Genomic DNA, 27497 nt, shown 5'->3' with positions numbered 1-27497 from the left:
GGGCATTTAAGTGGTCATTGGATAGACATATGGATGAAAATGGAATAGTGTAGGTCAGATGGTTTCACAGGTCGGCGCAACATCGAGGGCCGAAGGGCCTGTACTGCGCTGTAATGTTCTAAATTCTAAATTCTGACTCTCAGGGTCTGTCCTGAAGCACACATAGTCACTGGCCCTTTAGTACAAGGCATCGGTGACCTCACTGATACAGCGGTATACTGCTGATTGCGAAACCCCACACAAGTCGCAGTGGATCCCTGGAATGATGTGGAGGTGTAGACATTTAGAGCCACTCTCACTTTGAGGGCCACAGGCTTAGGGTGAATACCAAAGCCCAATGGCTGCAGGTCATTATTCAGCAGTGCACAGAGATGTGCAACTGCCTCTCTGGACATCTACAGTTGTCTCTGGCACTGGCGCTCCAACATCTGCAGGTACGTCATCCAGGTCCTATAGACCAGCTGGCGTCTCTAGGCTACAATAGGCCTTGGTGGTTGCTGCTGCTCGTGTCTGGAAGCTTCCACATGGGCTGCGCCTGCCTCTTGATTCTGCCTCTGGCGGATATGCATCATCATGGCACAAAGATAGAGTCATAGAGTTATACAGCACAGAAAAAGCCCATCATGTCCGTGCCAGCCATCAAGCACCGAGCAGGACAAGAGGTAGAGAGTGGTGAGGCTATGGAGAGATTTGAACTCAAGGATGACAATATTAAATTCGTGGCATTGCTGGATTGGGAGCCAATGCTGGTCAGTGAACACAGAGGTGATGGTAGAACAGGATTTGCTGCTAGTCAGGATACAGGCATCAGACTTTAGATGAGTTCAAGTTTCTGGAGGGTGGAAGATGGGAGGTCATCAAGGAATAGTCGTGTTTGAAGGTGACAATGGCATGGATGAGTGTTTCTGCAGCAGATGGGCTGAGGCATTTCAGAGACAGGCGGAAGATAAAATAGCAGACCAGCAGCGTGAAATATTTAAGAATAAGATACATAGTGTACTGATTAAAACATAACTGCTAGATGTGAAGGGCTTACAAGAGTTTCACTAATGAATGAGGATGGTCGGCCAAAAATGAAGTGCAAGAAGGAGACACATGACAAAAATTAAGATTTGCAATACTGAAGACATACCAAAAAAACAGAAGTAAAACATAGGCCAGAATTTTTCACTGGGTGGGAGGCCCCGTCCACCAGCCGAAACGTCTGTGGCGAACCCGCCTCCGCTGAGCCTGGGGAGCCAGACCAGGATTTTTTGCTCCCCAGGTCCTTAATTAGTCTTGGGCGGGACTTCCACCTCCTTGAAGCAGGAAGTCCCGCCTAATGGAACTGCTAACAAGTCAGCGGACCGGCAGCTCTTAGTCTCAGCAGCACCACCGGGAACGGTGGCCACTGCTGGGACTACATCCATCCATCGGAAGATGAAGGACAGCCCCGAAAAAAAGGCAAGTTTTTAGGGCTTTGCCGGGGACAATCGGTCAGGCCCCGGTGAGACAACAGGAACCAGTTGCGGAGGAAGGGGAGGGGGGCCCGGGGGGAGTGTTGTTCGGTTGTGGTGGTCCTCCGAGGGGTACAGGGTGCCCGATCAGGAGGGTCCCCACCAGTCCGCAAGAAGGCTTCCTGCTTTCATTAGGAGGGCTTTTTGAGGCCTCAGCCGCCCGCCAGCCGAGGGTGAAATACCCGCAGAGGCCTTTAAGTGCCTGTTAATTGGCAACTTAAGGGCCTTGATTGGCGGGTGGACCATTTCTCGCCATCACTCCGTGTAAATTGGCAGCGGGGGCAGGAGGGAGTCGGGAATAGCCCCCCCTCTGCTTTCCACAATTTATGCACCCCCACCCCACCCCTCAACCTCAGCCACCAGCCCGCTTGTTTGGGGGGGGGGGGGGGGGGTAAACATCCGGCCATAAAGTGAGATTGGAAGAATTAAGAGAGGATATTTCAGCCAAAGATTGAGGATGATACCAAAAGCTTTTATAAGCACATCAGAAATTTAAAAAATTGTCAAGGAAGGCAGTGTAGACCCCAAGGCTTAAAGGCAGCAATTCAACTGTAGAGAACAAATGAATGGCAAAAAGGAACTAATATCAATTTTTTCATTGCACCGTTAAACTAGGAATGGAAAATCGAGAAGAGGAATAGGGAGAGACATAAGACACGTTAGAGGGGGTAGGTAGGTAGGTGCTTATAAATGTGAAGTGGTAAATTTTGGGAAAAAGAAAATTGAAACTATAAAACTCTCAATGAAGTGGAAGAACAGAGATGTAAGGATAAGGTAAGGATATCCTGCAGGTGGAAATAAAAAATCAATATAAAAGACAAATGAAATTCGGGTTTTATATATAGAGGTAATGCATACAAAAACAAGGAAGTGATGATGAATGTGTTACGACATTGATTAGGTTACTATGTGACTATTGTGTGCGGTTTTGAGCACCCTATAGCAGAAAGAATACTGGAGTCAAGGTAAAGATAAAACATAAGTTCAGTACAAAGACTTGAAAAAATAGCACTGCATTTAATAAAGTGTTAGTTTAAATGGAGATCTAATTGAAATATTCAAAGTTTCAAAAAGGTTTGAGAAGATAAGTACTGAAAAGGGAATGCAAATTCAGGATTAGTACTAAAAATGTAGAAAGGGATGGTGAAATGTTTTTGTTTAATGTAAATAGCTATTTTAGTAAGCAAGTGCCAATCATAATATTTGAGAGAATTCGAAAAACACTGGCTGCACTGTTTCCGCTTAACCATCTGTGAGTCATGTTAATGCCATGAGTCACAAATACACCATGGACAAAACTTAATTTGCTTTTGTCTATTGTAGTGTCTTTGTGGTAAGGAACTGAATGAGTAAACCGAAAGAGGCAGTTTAGTGTTATTGCTTTAGGCTAAATCAGTTAGAATTCCAATCACAGATAGATATACTCCCCAAAGTGTTATCATTTGCATTTATATATGCCTATGAAAGCCTATTAATAGGGTAGCATGTCCATTTCTTTCAAGAAAAATATTAACTGTGACCTTTGAACTATGGGGTTAAACCAGTATAGAACCTTTATAAACAACTTTATGCTAGTGAATTTCAAATTGGCAACAATCTCCAGGCGTGAGATTTTCACTACTTCTTATCCCTACAGCTGGTGGTAAATATATGAATTATATTTGCCAGTGGAAAGTAGGCTGGATCATATTTTGGTGTTCGGCTCTGGGAAGGTCAACCTGTTGAACCATTTGCATGAATCAGGAATTGCCTTTTGGCAAAGCTGATCTGAACAGACCTTTCCTTGATATTAGGGAAGGAATCGCAAAGTTGCAAATGTGGCATTGCAGTCACTGCTCATGAACAAGATTCATTCATGCGCAGCAGTACTGAAGTCAGGTTTAGAATAAAATGAAAAAAGTTTCCAAATACTGTGAAAAAGTGTCAATTAGAAATGTGGTTTACTAATCTAACTATTATTCTCCGCCAGGCAGAGACAAAACTTTTCTTGTGCGAAAGATAGCCAACTTACAGCATGCTGCATAAGATAAGGTTGGTGTGGCATCCAGGAAGTACTCTGCATCTACAACACAACATTAAGAGATCAAATTACATTAAGAAAAAGGCAAACACAGTATTCAGTCCTTAACAAACAATAGTGCTGTGTCATATGGCTGTTAGAACCCATCATTTACAAATTGCAGAAAACACAAAGGTAAAGTATGTCTGATAACATACATGCACATTTCAAAACATATACCCACCTAAGCATCAATATTCTATGATTACTAATTAATGAATAGTGGATAGGGAAAAAGTCAAGAGCATGAGACTTCAACGATCTGAAACGTTAACTCTGTTTCTCTCCCCATAGATGATGCCTCACCTGCTGAGTATTTGCAGCATTTTCTATTCTTAATTGAATTTCTATTTTGGTTTTGTGGTTGGATTCATTAGTCTGTTTACCTTTAACAGCAAGTTTCTCAAACTCACAGGAACAATTTTGCATGATGTTTCTTTGCCAAGTTTTTCACCTTGCCTCCTCTCAAACTGTTGACGAGATGCTGCGGTATGGTTCCATGGTGCTGGTTGTCTTCTGGCACTTCATAATTCATGTGTGAGCTTTGACAGCAAATATCAATAGACTATTCAATGACACCTGAGTGGAATCTTATCCACATCCAATATGCACACATGGACACTTCCAACTGTGGTCACCGGACAGTGCAAGGAGCTGGGAGTTTAACTCAGGGGCTTGGAGTCAACTGCACTGTCTAGACTGCTGGCTAGATTCAGATCAGTTAATTGAGATGGGGAAATTGAACCTGTGACCTTCCTAGTTTGCATGGTTCAGTACTGATTGGATAAACTCACTGAGCTATCGAGAGAACTAATGTTTTTTTGAAAATGAAAAATTATTCTGATGCAGCCACGGTGGCGTAGTGGTATTGTCACTGGACTAATAACCCAGAGACCCAGGATATTCCTCTGGGCACTTGGGTTTGAATCCCACCATGGCAGAAAGGTGGAATTTGAATTCAATTAATAAAAATCTGGAATTAAAAAGCTAGTCTAATGATGGCCATGAAATCATTGTTGATTGTCGCAAAAACCCATCTGGTTTACTAATGTCCTTGAGGGAAGGAAATCTGCTGTCCTTACCTTGTCTGGCCTACATGTGACTCCAGACCCACAGCGATGTGGTTGACTCTTAAAATGGCCTCTGAAATGGCCAAGCAAGCCAAGTTCTACCTAACCACTAAAAAGTCAATAAGGAATGAAACCTCCCTAAAGGGTGGCGCAGTGGTTAGCACCACAGCCTCACAGCTCCAGCGACCCGGGTTCAATTCTGGGTGATGCCTGCGCGGAGTTTGCAAGTTCTCCCTGTGACTGCATGGGTTTCCGCCGGGTGCTCCAGTTTCCTCCCACAGCCAAGGTCTTGCAGGTGGATAGGTAAATTGGCCATTGTAAATTGCCCCTAGTGTAGGTAGGTGGTAGGAGAATGGTGGTGATGTGGTAGGGAATATGGGATTAACGTAGGATTAGTGCAAATGGGTGGTTGTTGGTCGGCACAGACTCGGTGGGCTGAAGGGCCTGTTTCAGTGCCGTATCTCTAAATAAAATAAATAAAAAAAATAAAGTGCCACGTGGATAATCCATCTCAGACAATTCGATTCACTCCACGTGATATCAAGAAACGACTCAAGGCACTGGATACTGCAAAGGCTATGGGCCCAGAAAACATTTCGACAATAGTACTGAAAACTTGTGCTCCAGAATTTGCCATATCCCTAGCCAAGCTGTTCCAGTACAGCTACAACACTGGCATCTACCCAGCAATGTGGAAAATTGCCCAGGTATGGCCTGTACACAAAATGCAGGACAAATCCAACCCGGCCAATAATCGCTCCATTCATCTACTCCTGATCATCAGTAAAGTGATGAAAGGTAGCATTGACAGTGCTATCAAGCGGCACTTGCTTAGCAATAACCTGCTCGGTGATGCACAGTTTGATTTCTGCCAGGGCCATTCAATTCCTGACCTCATTACAGCCTTGGTTCAAACAAAACAGCTGAACTCCAGAGGTGGGGTGAGAGTGACTGCCCTTGACATCAAGGCAGCATTTGGAAGAGTATTGCATCAAGGAGCCCTAGCAAAACTGGAGACAACGGGAATCAGGGGAAAACTCTCTGCTGGTTGGAATCCTACCTAGCGCAAAGGAAGATGGTTGTGCTTATTGGAGGTCAATCATCTCAGCTCCAGGACATCACTGCAGGAGTTCCTCAGGGTAGTGTCCTAGGCCCAACCATCTTCAGCTGCTTCATCAATCACCTTCCTTCAATCATAAGGTCAGAAGTGGGGATGTTCGCTGATGATTACACAATGTTCAGCACCATTCGTGACTCCTCAGATACTGAAGCAGTCCGTGTAGAAATGCAGCAAGACCTGGACAATATCCAGGCTTGGGCTGATAAGTGGCAAGTAACGTTCATGCCACACATGTGCCAGGCAATGACCATCTCCAAAAAGAGAATATCTAACCATCTCCCCATGACATTCAACAGCATTACCATCGCTGAATCCCCCACTATCAACATCCTGGGGGTTACCATTGACCAGAAACTGAACTGGAGTAGCCATATAAATACCGTGGCTACAAGAGCAGGTCAGAGGCTAGGAATCCTGCAGTGAGTAACTCACCTTCTGACTGCCCAAAGCTTGTCCACCATCTACAAGGCACAAGTCAGGAGTGTGATGGAATATTCTCCACTTGCCTGGATGGGCGCAGCTCTAAGAACACTCAAGAAGCTCGACACCATCCAGGACAAAGCAGCCCGCTTGATTGGCACCCCATCCACCACTGACGCACAGTGGCAGCAGTGTGTACCATCTACAAGATGCACTGCCGCAACTCACCATGGCTACACAGGCAGCACCTTCCAAATCTGCGACCCCTATCACCTAGAAGGACAAGGGCAGCAGATGAGTGGAAACGCCACTACCTGCAAGTTCTCCTCCAAGCCACACACCATCCTCACATGGAACTATTTCACCGATCCTTCACTGTCGCTGGGTCAAAATCCTGGAACTCACTTCCTAACAGCACTGTGGATGTACCTACCCCACATGGACTGCAGTGGTTCAAGAAGGCAGCTCACCACCACCTTCTCATGGGGAATTAGGGATGGGCAATAAATGCTGGCCTGGTCAGTGATGCCCACATTCCATGAAATGATCAAAAAAAAAATTCTTAATCGCATTCATATAGCATCTTGACATGCTGAAATGTCTCAAAGTGCTTCACACAAAAAAAATTAGTTTAAAATACAGTGATTTATGTCGCGAAATGATTACTCAATCATGTTTTACTCCTTGCAATTTATACTGCATTCTTGCAACATTCCCGTAAAATAATTGAAATTATTATGAACAGTTTGAATACCAACCTGATACGTTGAAACAGGAGATGCAATGTATGGTGTAAGAGATGTTTGAGCAATCATTCTATTTGTTGCAATACTGTATGGCGTTGAATAAAATCTAAAGAGAGACAGCAAACTGCAGAGATCAGTCACACTTGATATTTAGTGAGGCAGGATGATACAATAGAACCCTCTGAAAATGAATTTCGCATCCAAAAACAATAGAACATTAATCGTACATCATTTCAAATGAGCATTTACTACATACACAAAATCAATTTTATTACTTACCCATTTGGCATAGCGCTGGGATCATATGTGAGGGTCATGCCCGCCTGGAAAAAAAATCAATTTCACCTTCAATTACATGATTAATAGTGTCCGTGTTGAGCTTTCATGACGAGGTTTAGTTATTTTTAAATGGTGTTATAAGTAACTATTAAATCAGCATGGCTTCAAGCTATTTTTTTTCTTTACCCTTTATGGTGCTCTTGCCGCCAGAGAACAAAGGGTTAATTTTCAACATTAGCCCGAATGTTTAAAAATGACCATCCCTGTAAACCTGCTAAGTAACTAATTCTTTTACGTTGATCCACAATTCAACAGATCCACATCAAGAGATCAGAACTTTGATGGCATGACTATGGATAATGCATAACATTCAAGTCATACAAAGCTCCTACTCTAGGAAAAAAATTCTCGACAGCTAGAAAACAGGCAATTGTTGCTACTGGCTTGTCCTCAAGGTTACAATAATAATGCACAGTGTTGTGGAACTTTCATTTAATCAGAGTCTTTAAAATGCAATGCACAACTTATTGCACTGGAATACAAACTGTTTTACAGTAATATAAAGCTCTGATCAGACCCTATTTAGAGTACTGCATTCAGTGCTAGGCATTGCAACTCAAGAAGGATATATTGACCTTGGAAGGGGTGTAGCAGATACTGGGGTTAGAAGGGTGAAATTATGAGGACAGGTTCAATAGCCTAGGTTTGTATTCTGTTAAGTACAAAAGATTAAGAGGTGGTCTAATTGAGCTGGTTAATATGGTTGAAAGAATTGATAGTGTAGATAGAAACTATTTCCTTTGGTGGGGGAGTCCAGAACAGAGGGGCATAACCTTAAAATTAAAGTCAGGCCTTCAATAGTGATGTCAACAAGCACCGCTTCACACAAAATGTAGTGGGATACAAAGTCGGCTGAGTGACAGGAAGCAGGGAGTAGTGATGAATGCTTGTTTTTCAGTTTGTTTTTTTGGAGAAAGGTATATAGTGAGGTTTCTCAGGAGTTGGTATTAAGACCACTGATTTTCTTGATCTATATTATTGACCTTAATTTGGGTATACAGGGCACAATTTCAAAATCTGGGGATGACATAAAACTTGTAAGTATTGTGAACTGTGAGGAGGATGGCAATAGACTTCAAGAGGATGTAGACAGGCTGGTGGAATGGCAGGTGAAGTGTATTGTAGAGAAGTATGAAGTGATACATTTTGACAGGAAGAATGAGGAGAGGCAATATAAAAAAGGATACAATTCTAAAGAGGATGCAGGAGTACAGGGTCCTGGGGGTATATGTACATAAATCACTGAAGGTGGCAGGGCAGGTTGAGAAGGCAGTTAATAAGGCATACTTGATCCTGGACTTTATAAATAAAGGAGTAGAGTAATAAAGCAAGGAAGTTATGGTGAACCTCGACAGAACACTGTTCGGCCTCAACTGGCTAATTCTGGTAACCACACTTTAAGAACGATGTTTAGGCATTCGAGAGGGTGCAGAAAAAATTTACGATACTGAAGTCCCTCATCCTTGAAACCAATTACATAGGTAGATTGGAGAAGTCAGGCCTGTTTTCCTTAGAGAAGAGAAGGTTGAGAGGAGATTTGTTCAAAATGATGAGAGGTCTGGAGAAAGTAGATAGGGAGAAACTGTTTCTGTTGGCGGAAGGGTCGAGAACCAGAGGGCACCGATTTAAGGGTGAATGGCAAAAGAACCAAAGGCGACATGAGGAAAATCTTTTTTATGCAGTGAGAGAATTTGGAACGCACTGCCCGAGAGGGTGGTGGAGGGAGATTCAATTATGGCTTCCAAAAAGGGAATTGGATAATTATCTGAACAGATAAAAAAACAACAGGGCTACGGGGAAAAGGCAGCGGAGTTAGAATACCTGATTTGATCTTGCAGTGAGTTGGCATGGACATGATGGGCTGAATGGTATCCTTCTGTGCTGTAAGAAGTCTATAATCCTATGAAATCTAGGACTCACAGTCCAAACAGGCTAGGTCAATTGAAAATTTCAAAGCTGAGACTGATACCCATTTGTTAGGTAAGGGTATTGAGGGTTACAGAGCCAAGGTGTGTACATGAAGTTGAGATACCGATCAGCCATGATATGACTGAATTGTGGAACAGACTCAAGGGGCTGAATGGCCAACTCCTGTCCTATGTTATTAGCACTATTGTATTCCATCAGTTCATATTAGTTTCCAATTTCTATTGGGTTCCTATATATTGATTGTCATTTATTTTAGGAATATGCATTATCCAGAAAAACTGTGAACAATGAAAAGCTACAGTACATGCCCTTTTATTTATTTTTTTGTGATGCTGAATGTTATTTATTGAAAATATATTTTGAATATGACAAACAGAGCTTGTGTCCCATGTAAAAAAACAAGACCATTGCATTTCTCGGGTAGGATAGCATTGAATGAAGTATGTTTGGAGAGGACATACTATCTAGGTGGTGCTGTTGTTTATTGGTGGGTTATTCTCACCATGACTTTGCTAATGAGCCACTGAACTATGTATCTTCTTTGAACAATATGCACACGCAAAATGCTACAGTTTAACTATTTACTTACAATATTATTTCCGCAAGCATACTTCAATTCCATGGAAAAACTAACAACTTGTTTTGATCTGGTGCCTTTAATATAATGAAATGCCCCAAAGTGCTTCACAGGGGCGTTATAAAACAAAATATGACACCAAGCCACATTAAGCGATATTAGCGCAGATAACCAAAAGCTTGGTCAGATAGGTTTTAAGGAGCATCTTAAAGGACAAAAGAGAGGTAGAGAAGTGGAGAGGTTTAAAGAGGGAATTCCAGAGCTTAGGGCCCAGGCAGCTGAAGGCATGACCACCAATAGTGGAGCGATTAAAATCAGGGATGCTCAAGAGACCAGAATTAGAAGAGCGCAGACATCTCAGAGGGAGATGTGGGACTGTGGGAGGTTACAGAGTTAGGGAGGGGCAAGGCATGGAGGGATTTGAAAACAAGGACAAGATTTTTAAGATCAAAGCATTGCTTAACCAGGAACCAATATAGATCAGTGAGCATAGGGATCATGGGCGAATGGGACTTGGTGTAAGTTAGGACACAGGCAGCCTAGTTTTGGCTCATTTCAAGTTTATGAAGGATAGAACGTGGGAGGCTGGCCAGGTGTGCATGGGAATAGTAAAGTATAGAGGTAACAAAGTTATGGATGAGGGTTTCAGCATCAAATGACCTGAGGTCGGGGTGGAGTCAGAGCAATGTTACGGAGATAAAAATAATCAGTCTTAGTGATAGCACAGCTATGTGGTCAGAAGCTCATGTCGGGGTCAAATACGACAACAAGGTTGCAAGCAGCCTGTTTCAACGTCAGGCAGCTGCCAGAGAGAGGGATTGAGTTGGCAGCCAGGGAGCAAGGTTTGTGATGGAGACCGAAGGCAATGGCTTTGGTCTTCCCAATATTTAATTGCAGGAAGTTTCTTCTCATCCAGTACTGGACGTCAGACAAGCAGTCTGACAATTAGAGAATGTGGAGGAGTCGAAAGAGGTGGTGGTGAGGTAGAGCCGGGTGTCGTCAGCATACATGTGGAAACAGATGTGTTTTCCAATGATGTCGCGAGTGGCAGCATTTGGATGGTTGGAGGATAGATCCTTGGGGGACACGAGAGGTAACTGTGTAGGAGTGTGAAGAGAAACCATTGCAGGTGTTTCTCTGGTTATGATTAGATAGGTTAGAATGTAACTGGGCATAGTCCAACTCAGCTAGACGACAGTGGCGAGGCATTGAAAGAGGAGGGGGTGATCAACCATTTGAGAGCCGAAAATATGTTCAAGAACTTTAGAGAGGAAAGGGATGTTGGAGATGAGGCGGTAGTTTGCAAGGATGGTGGGGTCAAAGGTTGATTGGTTGAGACTTACAAGTCTCACCTCGCCCTCTCGATGCCACGCTCGACCATTCTGCATATATTTGTTCTGGTTTTGTCGCTTTTTCTGACCACCATCAGCAAACTTGCATAGCAGGGGTTCAATGGGAGCTGTAGAGAGAGAAAAGTTTAAAAAAAAAGTTATATTACTATATGTATGATCTAATGAAAAACCTGATACCACATCTCAAAAACAGCATTGGAATACATCACTACGAACATACTTCAAATGAGTGACAAAATCCTGCTGATTGAGTGGATTTATAAACCACTTGAGCTCTCATTGTTTATGACAAGAATTGTGCTTAGTCGTGCTACAATCTTGTAATATACAAATCCCAAGTCAGTGGGTTGTTATTCTATGAGTTAAACACAGGGTTGAATTTTTCTTTGGCTGCGGAGGCATCCGAGGCTGCAATTTCACATTCGTCAGTGGCGTGCTAGCTTTCCAATGGGGTCCTGCCTCCCAGGGCTTTGAGAAAAGGCATCGGGACCTGCACACGGGCAATTCGCCCGATCATAGCAGTAAATCAATTCAGCATGCAAATGAGCCACTTAAGAGCTCACTGAAGGGCAGAAAGTGATTTTGGATTGGAGTCAAGGGGAACAGGAAGCGTCACAACAACTTTCCTGAACAGGAGACGCCATCGCAGTAGGAAGCCATAGAGGCGGGTCCATTTAATATTGGTGCATAAAAAGGGAAAGGCTCATACAATAGTCATTTAGTGTGCAGATGCTGCATAAAGTTTGCTTTGTAGGCACTGGACCAATTGAAGAGGTGGAGTAACCCTCCAGGAGTTAGTGAGCATAGCATGAGAGTCCAGGCAGCTGTGATACTGCTTCTGCAGGCACGGAAGGCTCTCTGTGTACATGGGACTGAGCTACTCGGAGTTGGAGATAAGCAGCAATGAGGAGCACTTGCTCCCACAGTAAGTGCAGCCCAATGGTCCTGAGGCACGCAGAGGTGACGCATGAAGGGCAGGGAGAGAAGGAAGGCAATAGCTTCCACATAGGGAACACAGTCAATGAATGAGCTTCCTGAATCTGACAAGACTATCAGTGTCACTGAAGGATGCAGTGATCAAGGCAGGTGGTAGCAGAGTTCTGTGCACTGGTGGAGGGCCACTTCACTTCTCGTTGGTTGCATTGGCACGCCCTGTCAGTAGCCATTAAGTGACTGTGGTGCTGAACTTCTTTGCCTTTGGGTCCTTTCAAGCAGCTGCAGCAGACCTGACTGGCACCCTGCAATCAGCTGCCCACAACATCATTTGGGAAGTGACGGATTTGGAGGACATTGGATTGCATTGAGCTCACCACTGATGGGGATACACAGGCACAGAGGGCAATGAGATCTGCATCCATCGCTGGACTCCCTCAGGTGCAGGGGGTTGTCAACTGTACCCATGTGGCCATAAAATCACTAGAAGAGCAGCCAGAGGCATTCATAAATAGGAAGGGATTCCACTCTCTCTACATTATATTGGTGTGCGACCACTATAAATTGTTTCCTGCATGTCTATGCACGGTATCCTGGCAGCTGCAACGATTCCTTCATCCTTAGGACTAACAGGAGAAGCAGGCTGCACAAATAACCCCACCCTCAATGATGGGGGAGCCCAGCACATCAGTGCAATAGACAAGGGTGAAGCTCTCGCGACCAACTTCAGCCAGAAGTGCCGAGTGGATGATCCAGCTTTGTCTCCTCCTGAGGTCCCCACCATCACAGATGCTAGTCTTCAGCCAAATCGATTCATTCCACATAATATCAAGAAATGGCTGAAGGCACTGGATACTGCAAAGGCTAAAGGCCCTGACAACATTCCGGCATATGTACTGAAGACTTGTGCTCCAGAACTTGCCGCACCTCTAGCCAAGCTGTTCTAGTACACTGGCAACAACACTGGCATCTAGCCGACAATGTGGAAAATTGCCCAGTTGTATCCTGTACACAAAAAGCAGGACCAATCCAACCTAGTCAATTACCACCCCATCAATCTACTTTCGATCATCAGCAAAGCGATGGAAGGTGTGGTTGACAGTGCTATCAAGCAGCACTTACTCAGCAATAACCTGCTCACTGACACTTAGTTTGGGTTCCACCAAAACCACTTAGCTCCTGATCTCATTACAGCCTTGGTCCAACAAAAGAGCTGAACTCAGGAGGTGAGGTGAGAGTAACTGCCCTTGACATCAAGGCAGCATTTGAAGGAGTGTGGCATCAAGGAGCCCTAGCAAAACTGGAGTCACTGGGAATCAGGAGGATAACTCTCCACTGACTGGAGTCATACCCAGTGCAAAGGACATCACTGCAGGAGTACCTCAGGGCAGTGGCCTAGGCCCAATCATCTTCAGCTGTTTCATCAATGACCTTCACTCCATCATAAGGTCAGAAGTGGGGATGTTTGCTAACAATTGCACAATGTTCAGTACCATTCGCGACTCCTCAGATACTGAAGCAGTCAGTGTCCATATGCAACAAGACCTGGACAACATTCAGGCCTGGGCTGATAAGTGGCAGATTACATTTGCGCCACACAAGTGCCAGACAATGACCATCACCAAAAACAGAGAATCCAACCATCTTCCCTTGACATTCAATGGCATTACCATCACTGAACACCCCAATATCAACATCCTGGGAGTTAACATTGACCAGAAACTGAACTGGACCAGCCATATAAAATACTGTAGCTACAAGAGCAGGTCAGAGGCTGGAAATTCTGCGGCAGGTAATTCACCTCCTGACTATTGAAAGCCTGTCAACCGTCTACAAGGCACAGATCAGGGGTGAGATGGAATACTCTCCACTTGCCTGGATGAGTGCAGCTCCAACAACACTCAAGAGGCTCGACACCATCCAGGACAAAGCAGTCAGTTTGATTGACACCCCATCCACCTCCATCAACATTCACTCCCTCCACCACCGATGCACAGTGGCAGCAGCGTGTACCATCTACAAGATGCACTGCAGCAACTCACCAAGGCTCCTTCAACTGCACCTTCTAAACCCGCGACCTCTACCACCTGGAAGGACAAGGGCAGCAAATGCACGGGAACACCACCACCTGCAAGTTCCCTTCCAAGCCATACACCATCTTGGCTTAGAATTATATCACAGTCCCTTCACTGTCGCTGGGTTCAAATCCTGGAACTCCCTTCCTAACAGCACTGTGGGTGTTCCTACACCACATGGACTGCAGCAGTTCAAGATGGTGGCTCACCACCATCTTCTTAAGGGCAATTAGTGATGGGCAATAAATGCTATCCTAGCCAGCGAAACCCACATCCTGTGAAAGGACAAGTAAATAAAACGCAGGTGCCGCAGCTGTTCATGCCACCAGAGAGAATACGTGGATGGCTGCTAGGGGACAAGGAATACCCATGAAATGGCTGCTAACACTTATATGCAACCCTTTGACAGGGGCACAGAAGCATTACAACTGCTGCCATCTCAGCACAAGAGCCACCATAGAGCAGACCTCTGGACTCAAGATGCAGTTCTGGTGCCTGAACCGGTTGGGGGGCGGGGGAGCCCTCCAGAACACTCCCTCAATGGTTTCTTGGATTGTAGTCGTCTGGTGCGCGCTTCACAATATGGCCCTCCAGAGAAATGTGGACCTTGAAGAGTGAGAAATGTAGGAGTGGCACACTTCCTCAGAGGAGGCAGAAATTGTGCAGCATGGTGAACCAGCCTTCCAAGGCCCTCCATAGGTTTGGCTGAAGTCTCAAAACATTGATCAGGATGGAAGGGAGACTGAGGCCACACTAATTCAGGCACATTTTTCCTGAGGGGCCCTGGAAGGCAAACGGCTCAGAATGATTTTTTTTTTTTGATTTAGAGATACAGCACTGAAACAGGCCCTTCAGCCCACCGAGTCTGTGCCGACCATTAACCACCCATTTATACTAGATTAGATTAGAGATACAGCACTGAAACAGGCCCTTCGGCCCACCGAGTCTGTGCCGAACATGAACCACCCATTTATACTAATCCTACACTAATCCCATATTCCTACCAAACATCCCCACCTGTCCCTATATTTCCCTACCACCTACCTATACTAGTGACAATTTATAATGGCCAATTTACCCATCAACCTGCAAGTCTTTTGGCTTGTGGGAGGAAACTGGAGCACCCGGAGAAAACCCACGCAGACACAGGGAGAACTTGCAAACTCCACACAGGCAGTACCCAGAACTGAACCCAGATCGCTGGAGCTGTGAGGCTGCGGTGCTAACCACTGCGCCGCCCTTTTTTTTTAGCCTTCTTTATGACTTGCTGTCCCTGCATACTAAATTTTTGTGGCTCATGCACTAGAACACCTAGATCCCTTTGCACCTCAGAATTCTGCAGTTGTTCTCTGTTTAAGTAATACTCTGCAGAAACGCACCTTTCTCAGAGGGAGGGAGCAAATTCAAGATGCAGACTAAGTATTGAGTTTCCATTGTTCCCGCATTGTCTGCAAGACAAGTCTCCAACTGCCACACAATTTCAACTAACACACTCATTTGCGTCCCTCCCCCATTTCATAATTTTTGTACCTTAAAACCATCAATCATTAGAATCACACAAGTCTGGGTCAAATCAATAATCTTTTTATTCCATTGAGTCATTTTAACTGATCACACCCATAACAAAGGTCAGCCAAGTGAGCCACAAAGTGACACTACCAACACGTCACCCTTTGCTCTTGGGTGTTCCTATGGGTTCTCCTCCGGTTGGCTGAGGATGAGGTGGAGGCAGCCTGCTTGTGTGTACGTGGATGTGGCTAAAATGCCTGTGGCAGTCATCCTTGTTGCCGCAGTGCCAGTGTGGGCACTGCAACAGGTTGTCCCACCTGCGAAGATGCAGGGGCAGCCCTGGACACAGGGCCTTCCTGCATTAATGGTGCATAAGTTGGAGAGACCAAGGGGGCAGCAGATGATGACAATGCCCCTTGAACAGTGTCCCCCTTCATCTCATCATTGCCTGCTTCAGCCCTTTCATGGAGCACTTGAATGTCAGAGGGAACCACCAGCTGGAGTGCACCTGGCATCCACTCCATACATCTTTGCACCATCAGTACCACTGATAAGCCAATAGTACAGAATGTGGCAGGACATATGAAGAGAGTAGTTAGCTATTCTTGGGCTTCATAAATAGAGACATTGAGTACAAAGGCAGGGAATGAATAAAGCTCTGTTTAGGCCACAACTATAAAGTACTGCTTCCAGTTCTGGTCACCACATTTTAGGAAGGATGTGAGGGTCCTTGAGAGGGTGCAGAGGAGATTTACCAGAATGGTTCCAGAGATGAGTGATTTTAGCTACAAGGTTAGATAGGAGAAGCTGGGGTTATTCTCCTTGCAACAAAGGAGACTGAGGAGAGATTTGATAGAAGTGTACAAGATTATGACAGGTTTAGATAAAGTGAACAAAGAAAAACCGTTCCCATTAGCCGAAGCTGCAAGGACTCGGGACACAGATTGAAGGTTTTGGGCAAGAGATATAAGGGGATGTGAGGAAGAACTTTTTTATGCAGTGAGCACTAATGACCTGGAACTCTCTGCCTATGTGCGTGGTGAAAGCGGAGACAATGAATGATTTCAAAATGAAATTGAATAAGCATTTGAAGGAAATAAACTTGCAGGGATAAAGCAGGGGAAAAATGACAGACTGGATTGTTCTACAGAGAGCAGGCATGGACTCGGCCAGCTGAATGGCCTCCTTATGTGTCAATTTTACTCTATATAAAATGTAACAGGACAATTAAAGAAATGATGGGTCAATCAGGTCAAAAATTAAGGTCTGTTTGTGGAGGCAGAGGGCATGATTGAGGTACAGAATGAGTACTTTGCAAGTGTCTTCCCAAAAGAACAGGATCTACGCCTCTAGATACAAAACCAAGGATTCAGTATGCCTCTTTTTGGCCTTATCCTCCTTGGCTCACACCTTCAATGACCTGAATATTTGCACAAGGTCTCTCCGATTGTCCATTCCATCTAAAATTTTATTATTTAGGTTGCATTGCCTTTTCCTACTCTTAAAATGTATTACTTTTCCATATATTGATCTTCAATAACCATTCTTCTGCTCATCCTGTTAGTCTACTTATATAGTCCAGCAGTCTTTCGCAATCCTGGTCATAATTTGGTGTCATTAGCCAATTTTGATGTTGTTCCATCTCCTAATTTCTATGGGCATCATCAGTCATATTTCTGAACGGATCTAAACTATTGCACCAATTTTTAAAATTTTTACCTTTGAAATTCAGGTAGGATTTTTCTGTAAATCCCAAGACACTATGTATCAAAAATGTGTGCCATGACTCAAGGATAGTCCTAGTGTGAGCAATAGAGAACCAAAGAATAGTGGGAATCTGGAATGAGCTTCCTGAGGAGGTGGTGGAGGAAGGAACAGTAGCAATATTTAAGAGGCATCTGGACAGGTACTTGAATGAGCAAGGCATAGAGGAATATGGAATTAATGCTGGCAGGTGGGATTAGTATAGATATGCATTATGGTCAGCATGGACACGGTGGGCCGAAGGGCCTGCTTCTATGCTGTACGACTCTATGTTCAGCAGTCCTGTCTATTGTGCTTAATAGAAACAGTACATTTCCCAATGAAAATCATCAAATTCCACCATTTTGAAAAATGTGAACTAAGTTCCTCTTTAGCCACACAAGTTCACATAGAATCACAGAATTTCAGAACTGTTGCAGCACAGAAGGTGGTCATTCGGCCCATGGTGCTCTCCGAAACAGTAGTTTAACTAGTGCCACTCCCAAGCCTTCTCCCCGTAGCCCTGTACATTCTTCCTTTTCAGATAACAATCCAATTCAATCTTGAATGCCTCAATTGAACTTACCTCCACCACACCCTCAGGCAGTACATTCCAGATCCAAACCACTTGCTGCATGAAAAAGTTTTTCCTCATGTCGCTATTGCTTCTTTTGCTAAATACCTTAAATCTGTGCCCTCCTGTTCTCGATCACTTCACCAATGGGAACAGTTTTTTGCGATCTACCCTGTCCAGACCCCGAATGATTTTGAATACCTGTATCAAATCTCCTCTTAACTTTCTCTTCTCCAGCGAAAACAGTCTCAACCTTTCTAATCTATCCACGTAACTGAAGTTCCTCATCCCTGGAACCTTTCTTGTGAACCTTTTCTGCACTCTCTCTAATGCCTTCATATCTTTCCTAAAGTGTGGCACCCAGAACTGAACACAATATTCCAGTTGAGGCTGAACTAGTAGTCTATACAAGTTTAACATAACTTCCTTGCTTTTGTACTCTATGCCCCTATTAATAAGGCCTAGGATACTGTATGCTCTATTAACTGCTCTCTCAACCTGTCCTGCCACCTTCAATGACTTAAGCACAAATACATCCAGGCTCCTCTACTCCTGCACCCCCTTTAGAATTCCACCCGTTATTTTATATTGCCCCTCCGCATTGTTCCTACCCAAATGAATCACTTCACACTTCTCTGCATTAAATTTCATCTGTCACTTGTCCGCCCATTCCGCCAACCTATGGCTCTTTGAAGTTCTACACTATCCTCACAGTTCACAATGCTTCCAATCTTTGTATCATCTGCAAATTTTGAAATTGTGCCTTGTACACCAAGGTCTAGGTCATTAATATATCAGGAGTGGTCCTACACTGACCCCTGGGGAACCCCACTGCAAACCTTCCTCCAGTCCAAAAAACATCCATTAACCATTAATCTCTGCTTCCTGTCACTCATCCAATTTCGTATCATGTTGCTACTGTCGCTTTTACACCATGAGCTATAATTTTGCTCATAAGTCTGTTGTGTGGCACTTTATCAAATGCTTTTTGGAAATCCATGTACACCACATCAACAGCAATACCCTGATCAACCTTCTCTGTTACCTCATCAAAACACTCCAGCAAATTAGTTAAACACGAATTGCCCTTTACAAATCTGTGCTGGCTTTCCCTAATTAACCCGCATTTGCCCAAGTGATTATTAATTTTATTGCGCATTATCGTTTCTAGAATCTTCCCCACCACCGAGGTTAAACTGACCAGCCTGTAGTTTCTGGGCTCATCTTTACACCCTTTTTTGAACAAGGGTGTAACATTTTCAATTCTCCAGTACTCTAGGGTGGCCTTGAATCTAAAGGAAGACTGGAAAATTGCTTCCGCAATTTCCACTCTCACCTCCCTCAGTATCTTTGGATGCATCTCATCTGGTCCTGTTGCCTTATCAACTTTAAGTACAACTAACCTATCCAATACCTCCTCCTTATCAATCTTAAACTCTTCAAGTGTCTAAATTATCTCCTCTTTCACTATGACCTGCACAGCATCTCCTTCCTTGGTAAAGACAGATGCAAAGTATTCATTTAATACCTCAGCCACGCCCCCGCCTCTATGTATAAATCCCCTTTCTGGTCCCTAATCGGCCCCACCTCCTTTAGCGTCACTTTTACTATTACTATGCCCAAAGACGACTTTTGTATTCTCTTTATGTTAGCTGCCAGTCTCTTTTCATACTCTCTCTTTTCTTCTCTTATTTGGTTTTTCACTTCCCCTCTGAAGCTGGTTCTCAATAGTATTTTCTACCTGGCATCTGTCATAAGCACACTTCTTCTTTAGCTTAATCTCTATCTCTTTTGTCATCCAGGGAGATCTGGATTTGTTTGCCCTATCTTTCCCCTTCGTGGGAATATACCTTGACTGTACCCGAACTGTCTCTTCTTTAAAGACAGCCTATTGTTCAGTTACCATTTTGCATGCCAATCTTTGATTCCAATTTATCTGGGTCAGATCCATTCTTACCCCACTGAAGATGGCTTTCCCCCAGTTCATTATTCTTACTCTGTATTGTTCCTTGTCCTTTTCCATAGCTAACCTAAACCTTATGATACAATGATCACTGTCCCCTAAATGTTCCTCATCTGACACTTGATCCACTTGGTCCACCTCATTCCCAAGAACTAGGATTAGCAGAGCCTCCTTTCGCATTGGACTGGAAACATACTGCTGTAGCAAACAGCAAAAGGAGGTCCAGGGCTACTTGACCAAGTAACATTTTCATCAGTTAGGATGCCCAAATCCATCTGGTTAAGTGAACAAGGTTTGTCATTGAAGTGAAAGGAAGGGGCCCCACATAGTCGTACGTTCAACTACTAATGTACTATTCGTAAATTATCCTACAGTAGCTAATTTCCCCACAATTTGAGGAAATCCATATTTTTATAATGTATATACCTGCCTACATTAGTGCTTTCTTCATGTTTGTTGAGGCACCAGACTAGGCCATAATTACAATAGATCAGCAGTATAGAGTCATAGAGTCATTTACAGCACAAGAGGCCATTCGGCTCATCAAGTCCAAGCCAGGTCTCCATGGAGCTATCCATTCAGTCCCACTCCCCCACTCAGTCGCCGTTGCCCTGCTAGTTTATTTCCTTCAAGTGGCCATCCAATTTCCTTTTGGTCACTGATTGTCTCCCATCCTCATCGGCAGCGGGTTCCAGGTCATTAAATACATTTGACTCGTCAGGCTACTGCATTATTTATACTTTCATACTCCTCACTTGTGCCTTATAGATGATGGACAGGCATTGGGGAGTCAAGAGGGGAGTTACTTGCTGCAGACTTCCCAGCCTCTGACCTGCTCTTGTAGCCACAGTATTTATTTGGCCTGTCCGGTTCAGTTTCTGGTCAATGGTAACCCCAGGATGTTGATGGTGTGGGGTTCAGCAATGGTAATGCTGTTGAATGTCAAAGGGAGATGGTTAGATTCTCTCTTGTTGAAGATGGTCATTGCCTGGCACTTGTGTGGTCCGAATGTCACTTGCTACTTATCAGCCCAAGCCTGAATGTTGTCTAGGTCTTGCTGCACGTGGGCACGGATTGCTTCAGTATCTGAGGAGTAGCAACTGGAACTGAACAGTATGCAATCATCAGCGAACATCCCCCATTACTGATCTTAATTTGGAGGGAAGGACATTGATGAAGCGGTTGAATATAGTTGAGCCTAGGACACTACCCTGAGGAACTTCTGCAGCGATGTCCTGAAGCTGAGAGGAATGCCCTCCAACAACCACAGCCATCTTCCTTTGTGCTAGGTATGACTCCAGTCCGTGCAGCATTTTCCCCCTGAATAACACTGACTTCAATTTTGCTAAGGTTTCTTGATGCCACACTCAGTCAAACACTGCCTTGATGTCAAAGGCAGTCACTCTCACCTCTGAAATGTGGCTCTTTTGTCCATATTTGGACCAAGGCTATAATGAGGTCTGGAGCTGAATGGCCCTGGAAAAACCCAAACTGAGCATCAGAGAGCAGGTTGTTGCTGATTAAGTGCTACTTGATAGCACGGTTAACAATGCCTTCCATCACTTTGCTGATGATTAAGAGTGGACTGATGAACAGTAATTGGCTGGATTGGATTTGGTCTGCATTTTGTGGACAGGACATACCTGGAAAATTTTCCACATTGTTGGGTGGATGAATTGCTGCAAGCCCTCTGAATTGTGCAGGTTCCCATCTCCCCCTGAGCCAGTCCCAATGTCCCAGGAATCTAAAGCCCTCCCTCCTGCTCCATCTCTGCAGCCACACATCACATATTCATATGTTCTATCCTCCTATTTCTATACTCACTAGCCTGTGGCACTGAGAGTAATCCAGAGATTACTACTTTTGAGGTCTGGCTGGCTGATTTCTTTCCCAGTTCCCTAAATCTGCCTGCAGGACCTCGTCCATCTTTCTACCTAAGTTGTTGGTACCAATATGGGCCAGGACCGCTGGCTATTCACCCTCCTGCCTCAGAGTGCTGTGCAGCCACTCAGTGACATCTTTGACCCCGGCACTAGGCAGGCACCATAACATCCTGGAATCGCATCTGCGGCCACAGAAACTCCTATCCATTCTCCTAACTAAAGTTAGTAACTAACGTAACTAAAGATCTTACTACTGCAACAACGACGTTTATCTATATAGTACTTTAACGTAATAAAATATCCCAAGGCGCTTCACAGGAGCATTATAAAACAAAATAGGAGAGAGCTACATAAGGAGATATTAGGTCAGATGGCCATAAGCTTGGTCAAAGTGATAGGTTTATAAAGAGCATATAGATGGCCACTCCAGATGCTGCTCCACAAGCCACTGACGCTTACCCATTGTCTCTCGAGACAAGGAGGCCAAAAAAAAAAGATAGATGGAAACATAGAAAAAACAGCCTAGATTGTGATAACCTTTTTGGTCATTAAGGAGAATAACATCCAAGCTAGAACAGTGAAAGGCTAAGTACATTTTTTCAGCTCCTTTGAGAAAGAAAGAACTTGCACTTATGTAGTGCATTTTACATCCTCAGGACCTCTCACAGTGGTTCAATGATAATAGATTATTTTTGAAGTGCAGTCACTATTGTAACATGGACAAATGTGGCAGCCAATTTGTATACCATAAAGTCCGCAAATTAAATAAATCACTAGTTTTAGTGGTTTTGTTTGAGAGATGCATACTGACCAGGACACTGGGAGATTCCCATTTTACATGCACTTGAACAAGCAATTAGGGCTTGGTTTTACAACTAATCATAAAGATATAGCATTTCCTCAGCAATGCGTTAAAGTGTCAGTTTAGATCTGGACTATGGCTTAAACCAATGATCTTCTGATTTTACAGCATTCCAAAGGATGATTGGATCCCTTTTTCCTAAGGTTGTGATATACAATCCTTCCTTCTCCATTTTGGAGGAACTCAAGAGTATTTTTTCTGCACTATCCAATAGCAATTTTATCAAATTGACTATCATGACCCAGAGTCTGGTTGTTAATATGATTTAACATATTTTGATAGCGCATTTCTCAGCACTGTGTATTTGCATTTGACCTAAATACATGCACTAAAATGTGGCACTGATTTTATCAGCACTCCTCGATTGTAAGGTTATTTGTCATAGAATTTAAAGAGAAAGAATTAATAAATTAGATTTAAAACTGAATGGTACAAACAAGAGATTTCTGTTTCTTCATTTTATCAATGAAGCTTTCAATCTCAGAGACAGGCACCAGTCCAGCGTTTACGGGTTCTATTAATATGAAATTTATATTTATGTTCCCATGTAGTAAACAAGCTGTTCAAACATATCTGAAATTAAAACACTGAAAATATTTTCCAGCTTGAATTGGACAGCCCAACTTTATGCACATAAATGAGGCAACATTACGTTAATGGCTGTTTTCTCTTTGGACTGTTATAATGCAATCTTGTAAATTATCATGCATTCATTTGCTTACAAATAATCCTTTTACTCATTTAATCAGTATTTGTCTTATTGCTTATGATGACCTACATGATTTTTAGAAATATAACTGCTTGAGGGATTTTTTAAGAATATAACCCAGACAAAAATTATTAAAAACCCATTGTCCAGACATGTTGGGTTTTTTTAAAAAGAGAATTGCTGATGCTCCATGATGGAGTTAAACTTCTGAACTGCATAAATAGCTGCCACTGCTTATGACGAACTGCTAAGTTGAGCTGATAACCATCACTATGAGTGGCTGATAGACTAGACAGTTAAAACCACAAGATGCAAAAGAAACAGAAAAACAGAATGCCCAGGCAAGATGTGCCCTAAGGATTAGGGAAGTGTGAAAAGTATACATGCAGAGAGGCACAGCAGAGCAGGAGAAAGAATTATTGGAACTGTCAGGTCAGGTGGTAAAGAAACAAGGAAGATTGAATTTCCAATGAAAGGTGTGGAGATAGAAATCACAGAATGAGTTCCATAGCCTTAGCAAATGCTGGCTGAAGCCTAATGCTTGCTTCTCTTGCTATCGAAACAGGACAGAAGGTAGAAGAGAAGTGAACAAGGGAGAGCAACGCATGCTACTCCGCCCAGTGTCCTTTTGGGTAACATATGATCTGTTTGGCACCGTAAATCACTGTTTATCTCTGCTGTGGGACAATAAATGAGAATTGGGGCAACTTTTGGTTGTCAGGTCCAAATACTTTGCACGAAGTTAATCTTACAAAATATTTGCACTCGGATGGGACTTGACGTGATTTCTATTTTGTTCTACAGTAGGGCCCTAGGATTCGTGAGTGTGGTGCACAAGTAGATTTAGGAGGGGAACCTAACTGAGTGTGGGAAATCTAATCACCCACCAGTGATAAAAGGCACACTGAGAGGATGTCTAAGGACATCAAAGAAGTGTTACAGAGTAACTTGAGTAAAGACAACTTACAAGTTGTCGTCAGACAAAAGAGGGTGGAAGATCCTATAAAGAAGTAATGAGGTTCATCTAGGATCAAGTGGATGATAACAGAAGTAAAGTAGATAAGAGTAAGAAGTTATTAGTTTATACCACCCACATTTGCATTCAGAGAAGTGTCGACGCAGTGGACAATTTAGAAAATGAAATAGTACAAGTGAAGAAATGTAAACTAAAGATCTATGAGTTACAAGGAAGACTATGAAGACTGGCAGCTCTGGTGTCTGTCATCACCACCGGAGCCCCCCTGGGAGTAATTAGTTACGACGGTGACAATGATCTAAACTGGGACAACCTAGACTGGGAGACTGCACTCTATAATGACCCTGACTGTGATCCTCTGACCACTCCACCAGTTTGCATCCTCAAAACCCAGTCAACAAACAATCACCAAGGTAGTCTAATGGAAATAACCATCCTCTTGAAACAAGCCATGCAAAATGAAATAGTGGCCTTTGTCTGGGAACTAGGTCCCATAAAAAGAGATAACGCCATTGTCGTCACTAGACGGTGGTGTAATTTTAAGTGGAAACATTACAAATTTGAAATAGAGGACCTGAGGAATGTCCTTTTATTGGCAGTAGATAGCAACATTAAGGCTAACTTTGACATGGCAGCAAGGGGACAACGGCCTGTAGGATGCAGCCTTGGAACATCTAAGGATACAAAATCTCAAACTAATGTAAAGGGAACTGGGGTCTGCTGGAACTTTGGTCCTTACCCGTCTCTTGCTTGAGGAGAGTTTGATTGGCTCAAGAAGTAATAAATAAGCTACAAGGAAGGTTGGGAGAACAGGGTAAATAAGAAATGTTAAAAGGCGCACAGCAAAAGTTAAAACTGCTGTGAGAATGAAACAAGTTGCAAGTTCTGTTTTAAGGAAAAAAGGCAACAGAATTTTGTTTTTTGTTTTTGAGAGTGTATGAGTTTCAGAAAGCTTCCCAACTTGCGAATGGAAGACTGCCTTGAAAGAGCCCGTGTTATGTTTTGTTTTCAGTATGAGCATAAGTCTCTGGTTTTTTTTTCAGAGTTCCGAAAAAGGGTCACTAACCCGAAATGTTAACTCTGCTTCTCTTTCCACAGATGCTGCCAGACCTGCTGAGTGGTTCCAGCATTTCTTGTTTTTATTTCAGATTTCCAGCATCTGCAGTATTTTGCTTTATTTTGATTTTTAAATATGTTCATTTCAATTTAAGATTGTGCAACCAGAGTTGGGGAAAATTTGGATTAGATTTTAAATTAAAGAAGCTGGTGTGGATGTTTCAGAAATTTCAAGTTATGGGAAGCTCCACTCTCAATTCTGTGGCATCAACGTTGAAGGTTTTGTTTCATTGTGAAAGCTAAACCTTTTTTTCAGTTACATTCAATGTTATTAGTTATTTGGAAAGGCGCCTGAAGAACAAAACAGATGATGTAATTTTTTTCCTTTTTGTAAGCAAGTGCCATTTTGTTTTGTCTTATCTGTTCTGCATTGTGTTTAGTGAATAAATTGTTTGTCTGAATTAAACTGGAATTATTGAGGTTAATTGACCTATTAAATTGTGAAAACCCGAATTTCATTGCGATCACAGTGAAACTCTGGTTATTATAATTATTTTACATTATCTGGGGGTCTTTAGACCCGCACATTTGACTTGCACATATAAAACTGACAGCTTTGAAGTGTTGAATGTAACCTTATATATATTGTGCATTATTAAATTTTAAGCTATGATATTGATAGAAGGAAGAGATAAATTTGACAAATTAAACCCTTGGGCTCTTAAGCAGAGCCACAAAGGATTCTTTGTTTTTCTTTTCAATAGGTGACCAGGGATCCAGCAGTTTTAAGAATTTAAAAACTCATCTGCCGACATCAAATATCACAGCATGAAACTAAGAGCTAGAGAAGGGGGTAATATGGAAGTTGCCTCCAAACTAGCTGCAAGCGCTTCTGTCTCCAATATACAAAAAACCATGTAAAACCACCAAGCCTGAACATCATTTGTTTCTGAGATTGGAACTGATTATACAAGTTGATATGACTTGCTGTTTCAAACACTTGAGAAGGGAATGTTTACCTTAGGTTGAAGGGAATAATCACATTTTCATTAAAGGAAACAGTCGAGTTGGTTCCTGTGCATCATGGAAGGAGGTTTTGGGGGAAATAAAATTGAACATTGGGCTCACAAGTTTTGCAAACAATATTGCCATTTAGAGTGAGATAATGTTGGAATGATAAAATATAGAACAAACAAATAGAATGTGTCAAAAACTGGGACTTTGTGGGAATGTTGTTCTATGTCCTAAAGATATAAGAACAATGCATTGGATAGTAAAGTTCCTCCAGGGCTCCTGAATAAGACAGAATGGTAATTAATGGGATGTGTAACATAGAATGAGAGGAAGTAATTTAGAATAGAAGATAGAGACAGGAAAAGCACATCACTAATTGGGAATTTTTGTTCCACCCAGATCTTTTGATAAGATCACCTGAAAGTCGAAGAATGGCTTGTATCAGGTGGCATGTGAAGCATAATATTGGGATAGTGGGATGAATGTGTAAATGTGATTTGATATGTGTGAAGCAACTAACCTGCAAAAATGCATGGTGAATTTACACTGAAGAATGGGTCCCAGATGCTCAGTTACTTGACAATAACATGGCGTGAAATGGTTATTGTGGTTCAGGAGAGTGAGGCAACATTTTAAATTAGCAAGGCACTGACACAAGCTCCAAAGAGAAATCGACCTTGACATAATCAGGACAGAGTTAAACCCATGTTAACTGTCAGAGAGATACAGAATGTGGATTGGGATAATTGAGGGCTAGGGAGAAATAATACTTAGTAAGAATTATCCACAAGATAGAAATGGATAAAGACAGAGCTGGAGATTCTTTTAAGTCCATATTCGATCTTGGCTTGCATCATATGTACTTTGTCGATGTGCTAATATTAGCGGCCCATCTGCAGAAGGATAAGGAATAAGATTGAGTGAGGAGTTGGAAAAGATTCCTCCTCCTCAAGGTGGGAAGTGTATGATCATCATGGATTAATTTGCTTAAAATTAATCCTTTGAGTCACTTAATCAGTATTTGCCTCATTGCTTACACGAGTATGATGACTTACACGATTTTAGAAATGTAGGTGTTTGAGGGACTTTTTA

General features: G+C 42.9%; 1 protein-coding gene across 7 annotated transcripts in view; it reads right to left on the bottom strand.

The window, feature by feature from the left end:
• LOC137372007 (RNA-binding motif, single-stranded-interacting protein 1-like) overlaps positions 1–27497 on the bottom strand; it is a 511784-nt gene that overhangs the window by 16042 nt on the left and 468245 nt on the right. For 6 of the 7 annotated variants that reach the window (XM_068035256.1, XM_068035254.1, XM_068035257.1 and 3 more), the window contains 4 exons: positions 11100–11215; positions 7191–7234; positions 6924–7017; positions 3508–3558 (listed from right to left, as the gene is read on the bottom strand). In XM_068035256.1, the coding sequence (XP_067891357.1) occupies positions 3508–3558; positions 6924–7017; positions 7191–7234; positions 11100–11215 (305 nt within the window). The remainder of the gene's footprint in view (positions 1–3507; positions 3559–6923; positions 7018–7190; positions 7235–11099; positions 11216–27497) is intronic. The other variant, XM_068035255.1, reaches the window with a different exon arrangement.

The sequence above is a fragment of the Heterodontus francisci genome, chromosome 7 (genome assembly GCF_036365525.1).
Source record: "Heterodontus francisci isolate sHetFra1 chromosome 7, sHetFra1.hap1, whole genome shotgun sequence".
NCBI lineage: Eukaryota > Metazoa > Chordata > Chondrichthyes > Heterodontiformes > Heterodontidae > Heterodontus > Heterodontus francisci.
The sequence above is the reverse complement of the archived record's forward strand: the minus strand, read 5'-3'. Positions and strand labels throughout refer to the sequence as shown.